This window comes from Nicotiana attenuata, unplaced genomic scaffold (assembly GCF_001879085.1).
Source record: "Nicotiana attenuata strain UT unplaced genomic scaffold, NIATTr2, whole genome shotgun sequence".
NCBI lineage: Eukaryota > Viridiplantae > Streptophyta > Magnoliopsida > Solanales > Solanaceae > Nicotiana > Nicotiana attenuata.
The window spans coordinates 11,465-30,574 of NW_017676719.1; the positions used below are offsets into that span (position 1 = coordinate 11,465).

Genomic DNA, 19,110 nt, shown 5'->3' on the forward strand with positions numbered 1-19,110 from the left:
CGAATTTGGGAGGTATACGAGTTTCATTGTGAGAGCGAGTGAATTCTTTCAATATCTGAGTCCTTAGATTACACTTGAACTTATATTTGAGTGTGTGGACTATTTCTCTCTGTGGTTTGCTGGTGAGGGAACATTATTTGCAAAGGATTGGCAAAGTCCTTAGTTTTTGAGTTGGCACAAGAAGCAAGTTAAAGTATAGAATGTAGTGGAGTTAATTTTTGAGGCTAAGATGTTAGAAGAGTCGCACAAATATTTTAAATAGCCTTGGCATTGGTCTAATAATAAGAAAAAATGTGAAGAGTGCTTATGTCGGTTCTAAGCATTGATATAAAACATTGTCATTGATATGATATTTGAGTATGTTTTGAAATTGTGTTACTTGCCGATGTGCTTAATTTTAAGTTGCTCGAGGACGAGCAAGAGTTTAAGTGTGGGGTAGTGATAAATGATAAAAAAATACATGTTTTTGAGTATGTTTGCATATTATTTCTTATATGAGTTGCGGGAGATTACATGTTTATAAACATATAATGTGCTCATTGTCGCGCCCCCTTTTTCCCTCTTTGCATCGGAAAATTGGGTTTATGACATTTTGGGTATAGGACAACTCATTCCTTTCGGGAACTGGGTTTTGCATTTGAAGAGTCGCCACCTAATGATTTAAGGTGCATTAGGACACCTATAAGGTTTACTTCGAAGTTTGTTTGATAACCAGAGATAGGGTAAGGGCTTGAAATTATCCTAAGGGGAAGGTGTTAGGCACCCCTCAGGATCCACTAGTGTGGTTCCCGGCCAGATAGGTCTTTGTGAATTTGTGCAATTAACAAGTAAACAAATAAGACTCAAATAAGAGGGGATTTTAATATAGAAGTGTTTGGAAATGATAAAAGTAAAACAGAGTTTACAAAGCAATCATTAAAGGGCTGATTTTGAAAAGAAGTTACAATTCTATAAATATTTAATGGAAAAGAAAGAGGAGGGGGAGGTCCTAGGTTTATTTGCAGTATGGATCACATCAATGTAATACCTGGTAATCACTCCTCGAGAGAGGGGCTACACGTGGTATTAGCGCACCGGTCATCATATCCATATCTACCCTTCCCACCCCGTCGAGGTACTAAAGCGCAGATTGGTCTCGACCACTGTTGCATGCTATTACCCGTCCCATTCCTATCAGTCCCGGAGGCACTTAGGACTACTATTCCTAAAAGGGAGGGGCATTAGGCTGACTTTGAGGTTTCAAAAGGTGAAAAAAGCTAGGGCGACATACAAAACACATGGGACTGCACATAAAGGGGGAACATGTAAATACCCAAAAAGGCTCATGTATACCTCCTCAAGCAAAGCACATAAATAGCATGACTTAAACACAATCAAGGATAGAATTTAAAGTACTAAGACAAGAGAGTTTCAGTTGTTGAAGCAGACCAATTTATTACATAACTCAGATAAGAAGTCCGAATCAGGCCTGCCTGCTGGTTATAGCAATTACTAATTAACAAAGGCGGATTCAGTTTTATTATTGTTATCACCTAAGGCTTGCCTAGGTGTTCGGGGGAGATCCTATAAACACGATATCTATTATCCATTCAGAATGGGGCAAAGCAGTAACAAATTCTAGAATAAACAATTTAAGATCCTATAAACATGCTTTCTAAACCATATTAATAGGAAGGGAGAGAGTCATTGAAAATTAGTTCAGAACAGTGAGGGTTAGGCTGATTTTAAACTAGACTGGTTTCAGACGATGACATCTATTATTGCTGATTTTAAATCCTATAGACATGATATCTATTATTGCTGATTTTAATTTCTATAGACATGATATCTAGTTGAACATGAAATGAAGCAGACAGGATTTACTTGAAATTTCTATAGGCATGATTTCTGTGAAAAGGTACTGAATTTAGATGCCAGATTATAACCAATAGGATCCTAAGAACATGGTGTCTAAGTGTGGTAATAAACATGCAGAACTTAAGACAAACCCTATAGGCATGTTGTCTAAATGCAGAATTTAAAACAGGTCCTATAGGCAGGTTCTCTAAATGCAGAGTTAATCATACAAAAAAAAAACGGGTCCTAAAGGCATGATCTCTACCCTTCTAATAGTTAAGCATGCACAATTACCCAGCCCTTTTTCACTAACCAACCCCAAATGTTTATTATAGATTATTACAGACCAAAATAATGAATTACATCAAAAAATGTAAAAAAAAAAGAAGTTACAACCATAGGAAGCCTGATTCTGACTTCCTCTCTGAGTTATGGAACAAAACACCTCAAATGCCAACTTGTTTCAAAGCCTTTATCAGACCTGGGTGTGTCAAAGTTCCCTAAGGGTCTCAAGGGACCCCGGGCAATGCTTACACCCAAGTTGCATAACCAGATAGAGATGAGTGCAGTGTGGGAGGGCCAGCCCTTATGTGTCCAAGTTCAAAGGGAGCTCATGGGTCCCAAGGCAAGGCTCACACAAGAGGGGCAGAACCTAAGTCTATGAATATAGTGGAAGTGCAGGAACAGAGATTTAAAACTGAATGGAGAATAGAGAGGGGTAAGGGTGATTTGAAAATAGTAGTAGTACAACTAACATTACATAGAATCAGCACTTTCATACAAAGGGGTCAGGGGTTTGGGAGTTTATTGCAGGGAGTATATGACCTTAGGAAGGGGCCAGGATTGGGCATGTACAACAATAGATGGTGCTGGCATGCCCATATACCAGCCTGAGAACACAACACATAGAGGGGATGTGAAGCATATGACCCTAAGGAGGGGTCAGGTTTGGGGTCATGCACAGCAATGTCTAATGCTGACATGCCCCCAAACCAACCAAGGAATACAAACACATAGGGGATATGGGGGTTTGGGGTTCATAAGTCATAATAAGTGACTGGCAGAGTTCGTACATAAGGAAAACAGTAATTCAGAAGAGAAAGGGGCAGATTACAGTATGCTCAGTAATAGAACTTGATTAAACACAAGCAGGAAACAGGCAAGAGTGAAGGAAATAGTAAGGAAACATGTTGTTGTTGATGCTGGAAAATTAATTAGAACATACCAGTAAAGAAGCAAATGCAGAAAGAAAAGTAAGCAAATTCCCCACAGCTTAGCCTTGGCTTTCAGCCGGCTAGACAAGGCAGCAACACAAGTAGTAACAGCGAAAAGAAAGAGAGTTTTTAGTGAGGTGTGTGTTCTGAACTCAAGTGTTTCGTTCCTTGTGTTCGTCTGTTTGAAAGAAGAGGGATGCAGTGTATTTAAAGCCTTTTGAAAATGAGTGAAGGAGAGGAAATAAGTAAAGTTTTAGTACAAATATGGAAACAATCGACAGTCAGAATCAATCATACAAGTGATTCCCTTTAATTAAGGAATCACTGTCTAACAGATTCAAATAAGGAAAGAGATCAGTTTAGAGACGGACTGATTATTGCCATAAAAGAAGTAGTACAAGCATTAAGTAAGTAATCAAGTCAAAGTACAGAGATATGATTATTTTGGAAAAGATTCAGTAAGGCAAATATCATACTAATGGGGAAAGAATCAATCAATTTGAACGGGCGAGTGAAATCAGGGTTCATAAAAGGGAAACTTTAGAAATCAGTCACAAGATGAAGATCAATCAAGGAAGAAACTTCAGCATATAAATAAAGTGAATAAGGTCATCAGACATGCGAGGCCAAACTCATTGACAAAATCACAAACAGGCAGTAGTAGCAGAAATAAGCTAGGGTTCAGTAGTAAAGCAATCATTCGAAATACAGTAATCAAGTAGGTCAAGTCATATTGAATCAGTAGTGCAGAAAACAGAGTATCAGAAACATGCAAAGGTCTCACAGTAGCAGGTGAGGAAACCTTTTGAAAAGTTAGGGTTTCAGCCATAGTCGAGTTGAAAGATAGTAAAATCAGATAAGTCACATAAAGAAAAGAAAGTCTAAACGAAAGCTTTCAGTCGAGTCAAGTACTCAAACAAATGATTTCAGACCCAAAGACCTAGGGCTTTTCAACAACAATCGAGTTTTAAAAAATGATAACACAAATAAGTCAAACAAGAATGAGGAACTTAGTTAAACAAGTACACATTAAACAAACAGCTTCAGGATTCAAATGAGACACAAAAGAATTAGGGTTTTAACATGCTCAGATAGAAGAATAATATGAACAAAACCATAACAAAATCAGAAATACGTTAAAATCAGAGATCTTTGAAAAGAAAATTTAGAGGAAAAACGCTAATCGGAGAAGATGAACGGTCGTTTTTAAACGAAAGTTAAAGAACCTTCGAGAATCACTCAAGAAAGTCATAGCGAGTACAGATCTAAAGCAGATCTGAAAGAAATAGAAAGATCTTAGAGATTAGGGTTTCAGAAAACCCAAAAGAAACGAGAAAGGCCTTGAAAGTTACCGATCTAACCAGGAGAGTCAAGGATCTGACTCGAATGGCCATGGCCGGGGGGAGAAAGGTCAGGGATGATAGGAGAAAGGTCATCGAGCAAGGACTGGACCAAATCCTTTCGAGGTCTGGTCATGAAACCATAGAATCAAACACATAGGAGCCATGGAAGGCTGGTACAGGCCTGAAATGACCACGGAAGGCCATAGATTAGGTAGGTATTAGGGTGGATTAGGGTGGCGGCGGCTAGGGTTTAGGTGGTGTTGCAGAGAGGGTTTGAGAGGAAAGGGGGTTCAAAGGGCGGCGGTAGGTGAGAAATGATAGGGTTTTGTGGTCGTTTGGGATTAATTAAGGTAAGGGGGAACGAGAGCCGTTGATCTAAATGATCAACGACTGGGATTGAAAATGGTGAAGTGGGAGACCGGGTTGGGTTGTTTAAACGGGTAAGGGGTCGGATTTAAAAGGAATTGGGCCAAGGGAAATTGGGTTCAAATTGGGGTCAATTTTGGGCTACAATTGAAATGTAACTGCGCTATCATTTAAATAGCCAATTTTCCCCTATTAAAATTATAAAAAATAGTAAATTTATTTCTGGAAATAAATTAAAGTACTAAAATGATTTATGACATATAATTAGCCATTTAAAAATACAGGACTTAATCTTTATGAACATAAACGCAATTAAATCCTAAAAGAGGCTAATGTTGCAATTATACAATTTAGCCTTAAAATACTAAATGATTTTGTAAAAAATATGCAAAAATTCCCTTAGCTATATCTTAGTATAAATATAAAAGTTCAACAAGTGAATCACCAAAAATGATAATTTTAGAAATAATTATTGGGGTTTTATGGATAAAATAGGAAAATAAATTGATTTTACAACCTTTAAAAGTTAAGGAAAAATAATGAGACGCTTGGACATACATTATATATGCATACATATGATGTATTGAGGGTACTTTGCATATTAAAATACATATAGGGAAAAATTGGGTATCAACACTCATTTCATGTTTATTGTGTGTTGGAATGAATTTTGATGAAAGTTGGCAAGAATTAGATGATTTGATGCAAAAAGCGTAGAGATGCAAGACCTGGGAGCATGCCACAATTGGTGCATTGCATGAAGGTAGGCGCAAAATGGCCTAGGAGATGAACGAAAAACAGCGAAGTATGGAGGTTGGCGCTGGACCTGGCACGCGAAAAAAACAAAGAAAAAGAAGAAATAACTGGGAGCGTGCCAGAAGTCGCGCGTTGCACCAACTCTGGCACGCAACTCAGCATGTCCTTTTCGAATTAGGAGAGATCAAGGACGCCCCACATCAATCCTAATTGATATAAATACATCATACAACGTCCTTTTGAAGGGGGAGACACTACTTTAGGGTTAGACAATACCCAAGGAGGAAAGAATACGCTAGGAGCAAGGAGGAAGATTCAACCACGAGTTTTTCCTTTCTTCTTCCTATTTTTCATTGTTGGTTATGACTTTTAGTATTGTAGTTTTACATACTATTATGAGTAGCTAATTTATTATCTAGAGTTTTGATGGAACCTCTTGAAGGATGAATTTCTGTCATATTTTAATATAATTTAACCTTTGGATTTATCTACTTGTTCAACTACGTGCTTATTTCAGTTGATTGAATGGCCATCGATTGACTGTGCCTATTTAGTATGTGTTGCTTGAGAAAGGATATACATTTAGGTGGTTTTTGAACAACGTCACTCATAAGGTATATGAGAGATCAATACGGCAGGTTTAAAAGCGGGATTAGAAATAACGAAGCTTTGACGTGATTCTAGTGAGCGTTGAAAAAGTGCGAGCTAGCGTAGTTCGAGAGAATATGACTAGTACATTATTGTAGTTGCTCGAGAGAGAATTACGATAAGTCGAGTGCTCATGATCAGTAGAGAAAAATTAGGCGAATTATAGAAGACATAATGGAAAGAATTCCGCATTTGGGAAAATCATAACTCTAGGCATCCTTAATCTTGTCTCCAACCCTTAGTATCTTTAATTGTTAATTTAGTACTTTAATTTGTTAGTCAATTAGTTAGATATAATAATCTTATTCTTTATAACTTAGGAATTTATTCGAGCTTGTCTTCTTAGTGATATTGAATAGTTATAGCGAAACCTTAGTTCCTTATGGGATTCGACTCCGGACTCTCAGACCGGAATATATTTGCAGCGACCGCTTATCCTTTTTAGGACTAGAGTTGGGAATGATCACTAAGCCAAAAACTTTTAGATCTGGAAGATTTTAATCTGAAAATTCGAGGAAGAAGAAAAAAAATTCAGATCGAGCTCTACTTTTCTTGGCAGAATTGCAGCGGCCAATCGAATCTTAAAAACGAGAAGAAAAATGAGAAGTTTATGGTGGTGGCCTGATTTAGAGGTGGTGGTGTTTGCAGATCTGAAGTAGGATTTGGTAGTAATCCTGTGAAAAAATCTGAAAATTTAAAAAGAGAATTTCACCGGAAAAAATTTCCGACATAAACTATTCACTTGCCGGTAAGAAGTATGTGGTATTTGTTTTGGGGATGATTTCACGCGCTTGAAAAATGTGAGAAATACTTACCTTGCCATGGCAGCATATTCTGTCTAAATAACACAGTAAATACATGGTTAAAGTGTTCAGATGAAACAAACTTTAGATGGAGTGTCTAAGTGAAAAGGGTGGACAATTTTAAGGGGCTGGCGATGTATTTGGCCTACTTCAAAACATAATACATATTTACATTAAACATATGGATCTTAATTAATTATAGTAAGTTATATTTACTTTATTGTATAAGTTACGAAATTAGACTTATAATACATAATAGATATTATTATAGGTCACTTTAATTTGATAATATAAAAATTTAACATTGCCAGTGCAAAACAGTAAACTCATTTTATATTGGTGATGATTCAATGTGCATGTGCCACTAAGTGAATGGGACGTGTTATCCGCTTGCATTTGTAAAAATAACATAAGATATCAGTAAATGAAACATATTATAACATTTTCTTCTATGCACTGCCAAAAAATCATGGATACCAATCATGGATCAAGCTAACTGCCAAAACATGGTAAATCAGAAGAGATAATTTAACCAAGAGAAAAGGGTCAAGTTTGCCACTTGTACTATGGAGCAACTTTGATCTCTATTAGACTTTTGGCCTATTTTTACCCCTACCAGCAGGAAATAATTCTTATTATTGCTCTTGACCCGTAACAGAGCTTCAAGTCCACCCATTTCATGTTGAAGTTCAATTAATGTAAGAGCAAATACGAAACGATTTGCCAACGACAAGGACATTTATGAACTAATTGTTAGATCAGATTTTAATGATGAAAATAATATATTTGCTCTTTGAATAGGAACTCATGGATAGCATTCAAAATTGAAGAAATCAATCAGCAATGATCAAGGAACGCGTGGATTGGCAGAGTAGATTGAAGGAATCAATCAGAGTAGATTGAGGGAATCAATCAAACGTGATTAAAGGAAGAAATTTATACTGAAGGAATCAATCAAGGCTAAACTGAAGGAATCAATCAAGGCTAAACTGAAGGAATCAAATAAATCAAGTATATCGAAGATCTTGCAGAATATTCAATCAAGTGTCTAAATCTGGAAGGATCAAGATTCCGGGATCGCACACAAGGGAATATCTTTTAAAGCCTCTCGTCAGTTAGAGCCGTTGTGGAATAACCTTATTCTTGAAAAAAATCAATCTCTTTCCAAGGATCACATCTCTTGGGTTGGCAAATCTCTCCAGAATTCAAGCCTCTCTCAAAGTATTTAAACTTGTAATCACACCTTAGAACATATACTTTGATCGAACCAAACACCCTCTCTTTGTTCTACTGCAAACAAACATTGTAGCTCTGCTAAGACCTGTTGTGTAACAAGTTAGAGAAGAAAGAGAGAACAACACTGGTGATGCATTGTATCAAAAGAAACGAGTGATATAGGAACTGAGCTATCGGTGTAGATCACACCATTCTTTGTGTACTCAAAGAAACTCATTCACTGAAAAGAACTCCCTTACAACCCTAGGGGACTGGACTAGGATTCACATTGAATCCAAACCTGTATAAAAATTTATGGTGTCGTTAATTCCTGCATTTAATTTCAGCATCTTAAATTCTGTCATTACTGTTATCAAGCTATTACATCCAGTCGACTAATTGAAAAACTAGTCAACTAATAGCAATTAAGTTTAAAAATAAACAATTCACCCCCCTCTTGTACTTTCAATTGGTATCAGAGCAAGGCTCACATTTTTCTTTTGCTTAACAGCTTGTGAGAAAAGATCATGGCAAATCAAGTTATCATAGGAGCACTCTTCCAGGAAGGAACTTCGCAAGTAAGGCCACCATACTTCAATGGACAATATTTCTCCCACTAGAAAGTGCATATGGAAATATATGCAAAGGCGTATGACGTTAAAGTTTGGAGAGTTATCAAAAGGGGAACTATCCTCTGCTGGCTGCCGCTCAACCACTTGCTGATCCTGAAGATATAGATTCATATACAGAACCACTTGCTGATCCTGAAGATATAGATTCATATACAGATGAGCAAATGGCAGTGGTACAAGTCAACAATAAGGCGAGAAACTTACCCTATAATGCTATAAGTGGTGAAGAGTATGAGAAAATGTCCAGTTGTGACACAACCAAAGAGATGTGGGACAAGCTTGAGGTTACATACGAAGGAACAATCAAGGTAAAGGAAACACATATCAACATGTTGGTTCATGATTACAAACTCTTCCAAATGAAAGAAGGAGAGTCTATCGAAGAGATGTTTGCCAGATTCAGCAAAATAATTAGCGATCTAAAAGCCTTGGGCAAACCATATTCAAGGGGTGATCAAGTTAGAAAGATTCTTAGAAGCCTACCAACTACTTGGCAGACCAAAGTAGTCACACTTGAATCTCAGGATCTGAATAAGTTATCTTAAGATGAACTTCGAGGAGAATTCATAGCCTTTGAAAAGACACATCTTAAGAAAACAAACCAAGAAGACTAGAAGAAAACAGTCGCATTCAAGGCCACAACTAAAATATCTAAAAATGATCACTACAACAAAAAGGGGATTTAGCGGCAATAAAAAAGGCCTTTAGTGGCAATAAATATTGCCGCTAAAACATTTACCGGCCAATTAATTTTTGCCGCTGTACATGGGGTCGCTAAAGCTTTTAGCGTCCATTTACTGAAGTGCCGGTAAATGTTGACTGAATTACCGCTAAAAATCATAGCTTTGTGCGGCAATTATTTAGCGGCAATTATAATGGCCACTAAATCAATTCCGGAATTGGCTGAGTTTGTACCTTTAGTGTCCATTTTATTGCCGGGAAATTCATTTGAATTGCCGTTAAAAGTAACGGCTTTAATAGTGCTTAGCGGCTATTATAATGGCAACTAAATTCATCATGAAAATAGCCTAATTTGCACCTTTGGCGTCCTTTTCGATTACAGTTAAATTCAATTAATTAGTCGCTAAAAGTAACCTTTTTAGCAGCTAGTGAAAACTAAAATTTATTGTCGTAAAATATTTAAGTTTTAATGACAATTATAACGGTTTATCTAATCCTTTTAACAATCTTTTTGTTGACGTCGAAACTATCTTCAAAAATAGACAAATGCTACCAAAGATAATACCACTAATTTATAAAAAGATTATAAATTTCATAATATCATGATAAATAGAAGAAAGTACATTCCATAATATGAATGTATCAGCGAAATAAAATAAGTTGTATTGTTTAAACTAAAAAACTAATGTCATTGTAACTGATTCTATTGAATACCGACAATAACAATATAATATATCCATAGTCCTCAAATAATTTTTGCAATTCTTCATCATATTGAAATCCTTCACATGCTAAATTTTCAAACTTCATATTCATAACCTGAAATAATAAAATAAGTGAATGTCAAAAGATGAAATCAAATGTGAAGTAGAAAAAATCGTAAGTCTACATATAAAATATGTCAAAGTAGCTCCAACATCAACTATTTAATTGAAAAAAAAAAAGAATTCAACAAGAATTGCAACAAAATAAGTACTATTCCAGCTTCAAAAGAAATTACCCAGAAACAAACTACAAGCTAGTTATCATAAAAATGCATAACAAAAAACGATAAAAAAACAGTTATATATAACTAAGCTGAAAGCAGCTCAAACACTTGTCTGATAGACTTCCAATATTCCCAAATAGACTAAATTATATATACCTTCAACAAAAAAATACCATGTAACGACCCGGCCGGTCGTTTTTGGAATTTATGCCCCGATCCCCCATTAACTGCTTCCCCTAAGTTCATTTCTGCTATTTTGGTTTGTCGGGACGTTCGATGTTGGGATTCGGAGTGTTTTGGGACACTTAGTCCCTAAATGAGAGCTTAAGAATTGAAAAATGGTCCGTAATCGGAACAGTGTGAAGACGACCTCGGAATGGAAATCCGGTGGTTCCGTTAGCTCCGTTAGGTGATTTCGGGGTTGGGAGCGTGTTCGGAATGTATTTTGGAGGCTCGTAGCTCATTTAGGCTTGAAATGCCGAAGTTTGAATTTTTGAAGTTTCCGGTCTGATAGTGAGTTTTTGATCCGAGGGTCAGATTGGAATTTCGGAAGTTGCAGTAGCTCCGTCATGTCATTTGGGATGCGTGTGCAAAATTTCAGGTCATTCGGGCGAGGTTTGGTTTGGTTTTTGATCGAAAGTGTGTTTTGTTGGAATTTGAAGTTCTTAGGCTTGAATCTTTGATTTAATCGGACTTCCGGTGTTGTTTTAGGTTTTTTAAGGATTGGTACAAGTTTGAATAAGGTATTAGGTGGTATTGGTGCTTTTGGTTGAGGTCCCGGGGGCCTCGGGATAATTTCGGGTGGTTAACGGGGAGATTTTTGAAGTGTTGCAGCAGCTGGTTCTTTTCATCTTCTGGTATTTTCGCTTCTGCGGCTTCGGAACCGCAGAAGCGGAGCCGCATAAGCGGCTGGATCATCGCAGAAGCGGTTTTGGGGCAGAGTTTCCAGGCGTCGCAGATGCGGAGGAAATTCCGCAGGAGCGGCCTCGCATCTGCGAGAAAATAGCCGCAGATGCGGCCGTTTGGCGTTTAGTTGGAACCGCAGAAGCGGTGGATAATCCGCATAAGCGGAACCGCATAAGCGGTTGACTGGACCGCAGAAGCGGATGTGGTCGTTTAGTGAGAGTCGCAGAAGCGGCTCACTTTCCGCATAAGCGGGACCGCAGAAGCGGTCCCTTGTCCACAGAAGCGGAAATCCCTGGGCAGAAATAGAAATTTCGAGGGTTTGAGTTCATAAGTTACAAAAATCAATTGAGAGCTCGGTTTAAGGCGATTCTGAGTGGGAGTTGAAGTGAAGATCACTGGGTAACGTTTCTTTGGTCCCTTCTTGTTATATTTCATCATTATATAGTTAAATCCACCATTAGAATTCGAATTCAAGGTCAAAATTTGGGAAAAAATTGGAAGAAACTTCATAGACCTAATTATTGAGTTTTGTGTGGGAAATTGACCTCCGTTTGGGAGATTTTTATATGGTTAGACTCGTGAGAGTACGAGGGTTTTGAAAATGTGAAAATTATTCAATTCCGAGACGTTGGTCTGAGGGGCGTTTTGGTCATTTTACCTATTTTCGCGTCCTAGCTTTAAATTTAATAGTGGAATCAGTTGTTTGCAATATTACTTACGATATGTAATTGAATTGAATAGATTTGGGCCATTTGGAGTCGGATACTCGTGGCAAAAGTGTGATTTCGAGTTGATTTTGGTGCCGATTCGAGGTAAGTGGCTTGTCTAACCTTGTGTGGGGGACCTTTCCCCTTAGGATTTGATATGTGGTAATTGAGTTCCTTGTACGTAAGGTGACGAGCGCGTACTTAAGCTAATTGTTGAAAAACCCGATTTTTACTTAAGATATTGAGACTGAGTTTCCTTCATATTTGCCTTGTTTTACTTGCAGTTATAACCTGTGTTAGATTAGAGAAGCATGTTTAGTTGATTTAACTTGCCTAATTGTTTAAGTTGCCTTGACTGTACTACGTGAAGCATGCTAGGCTAGTACTACCTGATGTTTGTCTTTTGTACTTCGTTTCCGTGTACCTTCTGGTTGTGATTGCGCATTTACATTGGGACTACGGATGTGGGATTCCGGTAGCTCCCCCCCCCCCTTGTTTGTTTACTTTGGGACTACGGGTTCGATTCCCGATAGATCCCCCTGCACATTTACTTTGGGACTGCGGGTTCGATTCCCGATAGATCCCCCTGCACATTTATAGTTGGACTACGGGACGGTATCCCGGGAGATCCTTCGGATATACACATATGATGGACTACGGGACGGTATCCCGGGAGATCCACTGGACAGTTGAGAAAAGGACTACAGGACGGTATCCTGGGAGATCCTCATTGTTACTATTGGTGTTGAGCTGTACTTATTCTGTGGTTGTTCCGTTCTTGTGTATTTGCTATTGCCTTGCTTAATCTGTCTTATATCACTGCTGTATTTATTATTTCTGTCAGACTATCATACTGTTAATTATTGTTATTACTATATTTTGTCTCAGTATGGCCCTGACCTTCCTCGTCACTACCCAACCGAGGTTAGGCTTGGCACTTACTGAGTACCGCTGTGGTGTACTCATGCCCTTCCTGCGCATGTTTTTCATGTGCAGATCATCTAGGTACCTCTACTCAGGTGCCCTATCAGTGAGGCAGGAGGACTAGGGAGACTTCGAGGTAGATCTGTTGCGTCCGCAGACCGACGAGTCTCCCTCTTATTCTATCTTTAGTACTTAGTTTTTCCTTCTTCCGGTTGTTAGAAATTCTGGAGTTTGGAACCTTTACTATACACTTCTGTAGCCTGTGTTGCCCGTGAGTTTCTGGGTTTTGGGAATTGTTTTAGACATGTGATATTGAGTTGTACTTGCCAAGCGGAATTCAGTACAGTTTCTTTTAGATATTTGATTTGATTTTCTCTATTTTTCCGCAATTAATATATTTCCGCAAAAGTTAGGCTTACCTGGTCATGGGGACCAGGTGCCGTCATGACATGTTCACGGTTGGTGAACTAGGGTCGTGACAATGAATTGGAATTTTAGGATATGACTTGAAATTTTAGGATATGAGTTGAACCTTTAGGATCTGACTTGAACCTTTAGGATATGAATTGAACCTTTAGGATATGAATTGGAATTTTAGTTTATGAATTGGAATTTTAGGATATGACTTGAAATTTTAGGATATGACTTGAACCTTTAGGATATGAATTGGAATTTTAGTATATGACTTGAAATTTTAGGATATGAATTGAACCTTTAGGATATGACTTGAACCTTTAGGATATGACTTGAACCTTTAGTATATGAATTGGTAATTTTAGTTAATGAATTGGTAATTTTAGTATTATAAATTGGTAATTTTAGGATATGACTTGAAATTTTAGGATATGAATTGAAATTTTAGGATATGAATTCCAATTCATATACTAAAGGTTCAAGTCATATCATGAATTGAACCTTTAGGATATGACTTGAACCTTTAGGATATGACTTGAACCTTTAGTATATGAATTGGAATTTTAGTTTATGAATTGGAATTTTAGATTATAAATTGGAATTTTAGGATATGACTTGAAATTTTAGGATATGAATTGAAATTTTATGATATGACTTGAAATTTTATGATATGAATTGAAAATTTATGATATGACTTGAACCTTTAGGATATGAATTGAACCTTTAGTATATGAATTGGAATTTAGTTTATGAATTAGAATTTTAGGATATGACTTGAAATTTTAGGATATGAATTGAACCTTTAGGATATGACTTAAAATTTTAGGATATGAATTGAACCTTTAGGATATGACTTGAACCTTTAGGATATAAATTGGAATTTTAGTTTATGAATTGGAATTTTAGATTATAAATTGAAATTTTAGGATATGACTTGAAATTTTAGGATATGAATTGAAATTTAGGATATGACTTGAACCTTTAGGATATGAATTGAATGTCACGACCCAAACCCCGATCCGGTCGTGATGGCGCCTCTTCTGAAGACAAGGCCAGCCAACCAACCCATATCGCCTTCTCAAAAATAGTGAAACATGAATAAGCAGTCTAAATATGATTTAATAATATTAACTAGCGGAAGTATAACCTAACACAGCCCTAATCGGGGTGTCACAAGTCACGAGCATCTATAAGAGTGTAAATACAACTACAAGGTCTAAAAATACACTGAACAGGAATAATGAACAACAGAGAGAGAAGCGGTGCTGCGAACGCTGGCAGTCACCCCGCTAAGCTCCTATAGCTCTGCCTTCAATCAGCCAAAACCTGCTACCGGGTGAATAAATACCTGCATCCGCACACGAGGTGCAGGGAGTAATGTGAGTACTCCAACCCTGTTAGTAATAAGAGTAAATAAAGACTGAGCAGTAGGAAACAATGAATCCACATTTGCGTTAGACTCAATAAACACCGCAAGTTTTCAAATCATAATACGAGTCAACCTTTCCTTTTAAAACCCAGCTTTTAGTAAAAATCATTTTTGAAATGCTTCCAGCAGTCTCGGTAGGGGTTCAATACCATTTAAAATAATAATAGAGATTAAAACAATAATCGGCCCCTCGGGCAAAGCATAGTTCGTAAAACAGCCCCTCGGGTAAAACAGTAATCATGAATACTTCATAACTTGAAAATCTCGGTGGAAATAACCAAATGCCAAATCAGTGATTAATTTCTGAACATCTCATAAACCCCAGTTTAAATAAAAGTTGTTTTAAAACATTTGTTCAGCTTCCGACAGAGGCTCAATATAAAGATGAGTGAAAACAGTCAATCAATCAACATATTCGATAGAAACTCACTCTAAAGAGAAGTGAAATCAATAAGTTCATAAACAGGCCTCTCAGGTGTCACGACCCAAACCCCACACTGGTCGTGATGGCGCCTCTCGTGAAGACGAGGCCAGCCAACTGACCCAACTCGTCTTTTCAAAAGTAGTTAAACATAATTAAACAACTTAAATATGACTTAATAGTATTAATTAGCGGAAATACAACCCAACACAGCCCTAATCGGGGTGTCACAAGTCACGAGCATCTATAAGAATTTAATTACATTTACAAGTCTAGAAATACACTGAACAGGAATAATGAATAACATAGAAAGAAACGGTGCTGCGAACGCTGGCAGACACCACGCTAGACTACTACAGCTCCGCCTCAAAACAGCCAATACCCGCTACCGGGTGAATAAATACCTGCAACTGCACACGAGGTGCAGGGAGTAAAGTGAGTACTCCAACTCAGTGAGTAATAAAGGTAAATAACAACTGAGCAGTAAGAAATTACGTAAAGAAACCAACATGCTGTATAGAAGCAGGGTACAATCCTTTGAGAAAACAGTGAAGCTGTGAAATCTTTAGAAATATATTGGCTCACTTTAAATCTCTTTTGAAAATGATCTTTTCAACAGTTACGAAACGATTTCAAAACAGTTATTGCTGATAAGCACAGAAAAAAATCTGCCCCTCGGGCACAAATACCGCTGTATAACAGGTAAAAAGGCAAGTAATTATGCAAGATGAGCACATAAAAGTTCGCCCTCAGGCAATATCTCAAAACAGTACCAGCCCCTCGGGCTCACTCTCAGAAACACTCTCAGCCCCTCGGGCTCTCTCTCTCAGATCACTCTCAGAATAGTATCATATAGCAACCGCTGCGGCGTGTAGCCCGATCCACATCTCGCTGCGGCGTGCAGCCCGATCCATATATCGTCGACGGTGCTCACTGGGGGTGTGCAGACTCCGGGAGGGGCCCCTTACCGCCCAAGCGCAATATCAAGCCACCTCGTGGCATATAACATAAGGTCTGAAAGCCTTCTCACATCACTCACAAGGCGTGAAAGCCTCCTCACATCACTCACAAGGCCTGAAAGCCTCCTCACATCACTCACAAGACCTAAAAGCCTCCTCACATCACTCACGAGGCCTGAAAGCCTCCTCACATAACTCACAAGGCCTGGAAGCCTCCTCACATCACTCAACATATCCTCACATATGGCCCTCGGCCTAACTCAGTCCAGAAAACATCATAAGCCCCTCGGGCATCAATAAAATAGTAGTGCTCAGCCCAAACAACAGTGAAAATATCATTTAAGTCTCAAAGTTCAAATAAAATGGCTGAGTTTGTAAAACAGTATAATCAACAGGACTGAGTTCAAGTAGTATATCAAAATAGTGAGGAAACAGTGATAAAAATCCCCGAAGGGTTCGGATAATTGGCACGAAGCCCAAATATGGCAATCATCCCAAATCATGATAATAACAAATAAGTTTCATTCAAATACGCGGTAAAATCATCAATCGGGACGGACCAAGTCACAAACCCCCAACGGTGCTCTACCCCACGCTCGATATCCGGCGTGCAGGTCACCTCAATATAGCACTACGGTGTGCAATCTGGGGTTTCAAACCCTCAGGATATCATTTACAATCATTACTCACCTCGAACCGGCGAAATCTCTAGCTCGCCACACCTTTGACCCTCAAACCGGCCTCCACGCGCGTCGAATCTATCCAAAACCAGAACGAATACATCACAATATGCCAATGGGACGATAACCAATCGAAAACAATCGAAAATTATTAAAAATCTCGAAATTGGCAAAACCCGAGCCCCGGGCCCACTTCTCGAAACTCAAAAATTTTCACATCAACGGGTTCCTTATCTCCTCATCGAGTTTATGCATACTAAAAGTACTAATTTTCGATAACATTTCGACCCTCAAATCCTTAAATATATCCAAGAGGGTTTTCAAACTTTTCCAACTTAAAATCACTAATTACATGTTAAAAATAACAATGGATTCGGGTAATCTAACCAAAATTGAGTTAAGAACACTTACCCCGATGTTTTTCATGAAAATCTCTCGAAAAATCGCCTCACCCGAGCTCCCTTAGTCCAAAAATGGAAGAGTGAGACGAGTTTGGACTTTATTCTGCTGCCCAGGGATTTGTTCTTCGCGTTCGCGGTCCACCTCTCGCGTTCGCAAAGAACAAAATTTCCAAAAGTCATTTTTCAAACTCTTCTCAGACAGCCTATAGTATAATGGCAATAACTTTTGCTTCAGATGTCCAAATAACTAATATAATATGTTTCTGGAAACAAGATTCAATGAGCTACAACTTTCGTTTTTAAATCACCTCAAAATTCATTGTAGATTGAGAGATACAAGCCTCCGAAGTAAGACCTATGCAACAGAATTTCTTCATCTTCGCGAACGCGAGACTCTCTTCGCGAACGCAAAGAACAAAATCCCAGAAGCCAAATCCTTCTTCGCGAACGCGAGGGGACCCTCGCGGACGTGAAGAACAATACTAGAGACCAGCTTCAGCTATTGCAAAACAGCCCGAAATGATCCGAAACCACCCTGAAACACACCCGAGGCCCTCGGGACCTCAACCAAACACGCCAACATATCCCATAACATTATTCAAACTTGTTCCAACCTTCGGAACGCTCAAAACAACATTAAAACACCAAATTTGCATCGGATTCAAGCCTAAGAATTTCAAGAACTTCCAAATTCCGTTTTTGATCAAAAATCCAACCAAACCACGTCCGAATGACCTGAAATTTTGCACACACATCGCAATTCACCTAACGAAGCTACTGCAACTCTCGGAATTCCATTCCGACCCTCGGATCAAAATCTCACCTATCAATCGAAAATCGCCAAAATCCTAACTTCGCCAATTCAAGACTAATTCTACACCGGACCTCCAAAACCAATTCCGATCACGCTCTTAAGTCACAAATCACATAACGAAGCTAATCAAATCATTGAAACTCCGATCCGAGCTCATATACAAATAAGTCAACCTGTTGGCCCAAGATCAGTTGAAGTTTTGAAGAATGACAAATGATCTCAGTGAAGGACCAGGTTCATCTAAGGAGACACAGTTGTTATGGCCCATACACATAAGATGCACGTGAAGAAGATAAATCCTTGAGATCAAGCAGCAATATCTTGATGAATATCTTCTGAACTGATCGAAAAGATTGCATATAGGATAAGGAGTTGAAGTCTCCTTATGAAAAGAGAATTACATCCGGATCAAGAATATGGATTAGGAGTTAGAGTTGTTCTTGGACTCGAATTGTCAAAGGATCCACAATTCGAGTTCTTATCAAACTCTGATTACTAACTCTATAAATATAACGATTTTTCTCTTTTACAAAAAAATGCACATAAGCAGAAGTTAAGCATATTTGAGAGCAAAAAGATCAAGTCTGATTTGCAAGCAACATATACGAGATACAAGTGTGCACGTCCGAAGCTACATGAAAAAGATAGAAGAACCAGTTTCATCATTGTGTTTATTCTAAGTCTAGTTCAATTGTAGTAGGTTTTCATATTGTACCTTTTAGCTTTCTTAGAAGCAATTGTATTAGGTACTCTGAGTATTCAAGTTAGAGTTAACTTGAAAGTGTCGCAACAGTTGAGGCTGTGTGCTACACTGGGATTAGAGTTAATCCTTAGGTTTGCAATGAGTTTTGTAAATGTAGTTTTTGGCTCAGTGATTTTAGTGGAGTTTGGGAAAATCCTACTGAGTAGTAGGTCGTGGTTTTTTCACCTTTTCAGCCAGGTGTTTTCCACGTAAAAATCTCTGTGCACTTTA

General features: G+C 38.1%; 2 protein-coding genes across 2 annotated transcripts in view; one reads left to right on the forward strand and one right to left on the reverse strand.

Moving 5' to 3' along the window:
* Nucleotides 1–8,977: 8,977 nt before the first annotated feature.
* On the forward strand, nt 8,978–9,358 carry LOC109221180. Its single transcript, XM_019385645.1, has one exon. The coding sequence runs from the start codon at nt 8,978–8,980 to the stop codon at nt 9,356–9,358; it is 381 nt and encodes a 126-aa protein (XP_019241190.1).
* Nucleotides 9,359–10,143: 785 nt separating this feature from the next.
* The window catches only part of LOC109221181, a 16,669-nt gene continuing 7,702 nt past the window's right edge, over nt 10,144–19,110 (reverse strand). Inside the window, exon 7 of the mRNA XM_019385646.1 lies at nt 10,144–10,313. Coding sequence (XP_019241191.1) covers nt 10,294–10,313 — 20 coding nt within the window. The 3' untranslated portion in view covers nt 10,144–10,293. The remainder of the gene's footprint in view (nt 10,314–19,110) is intronic.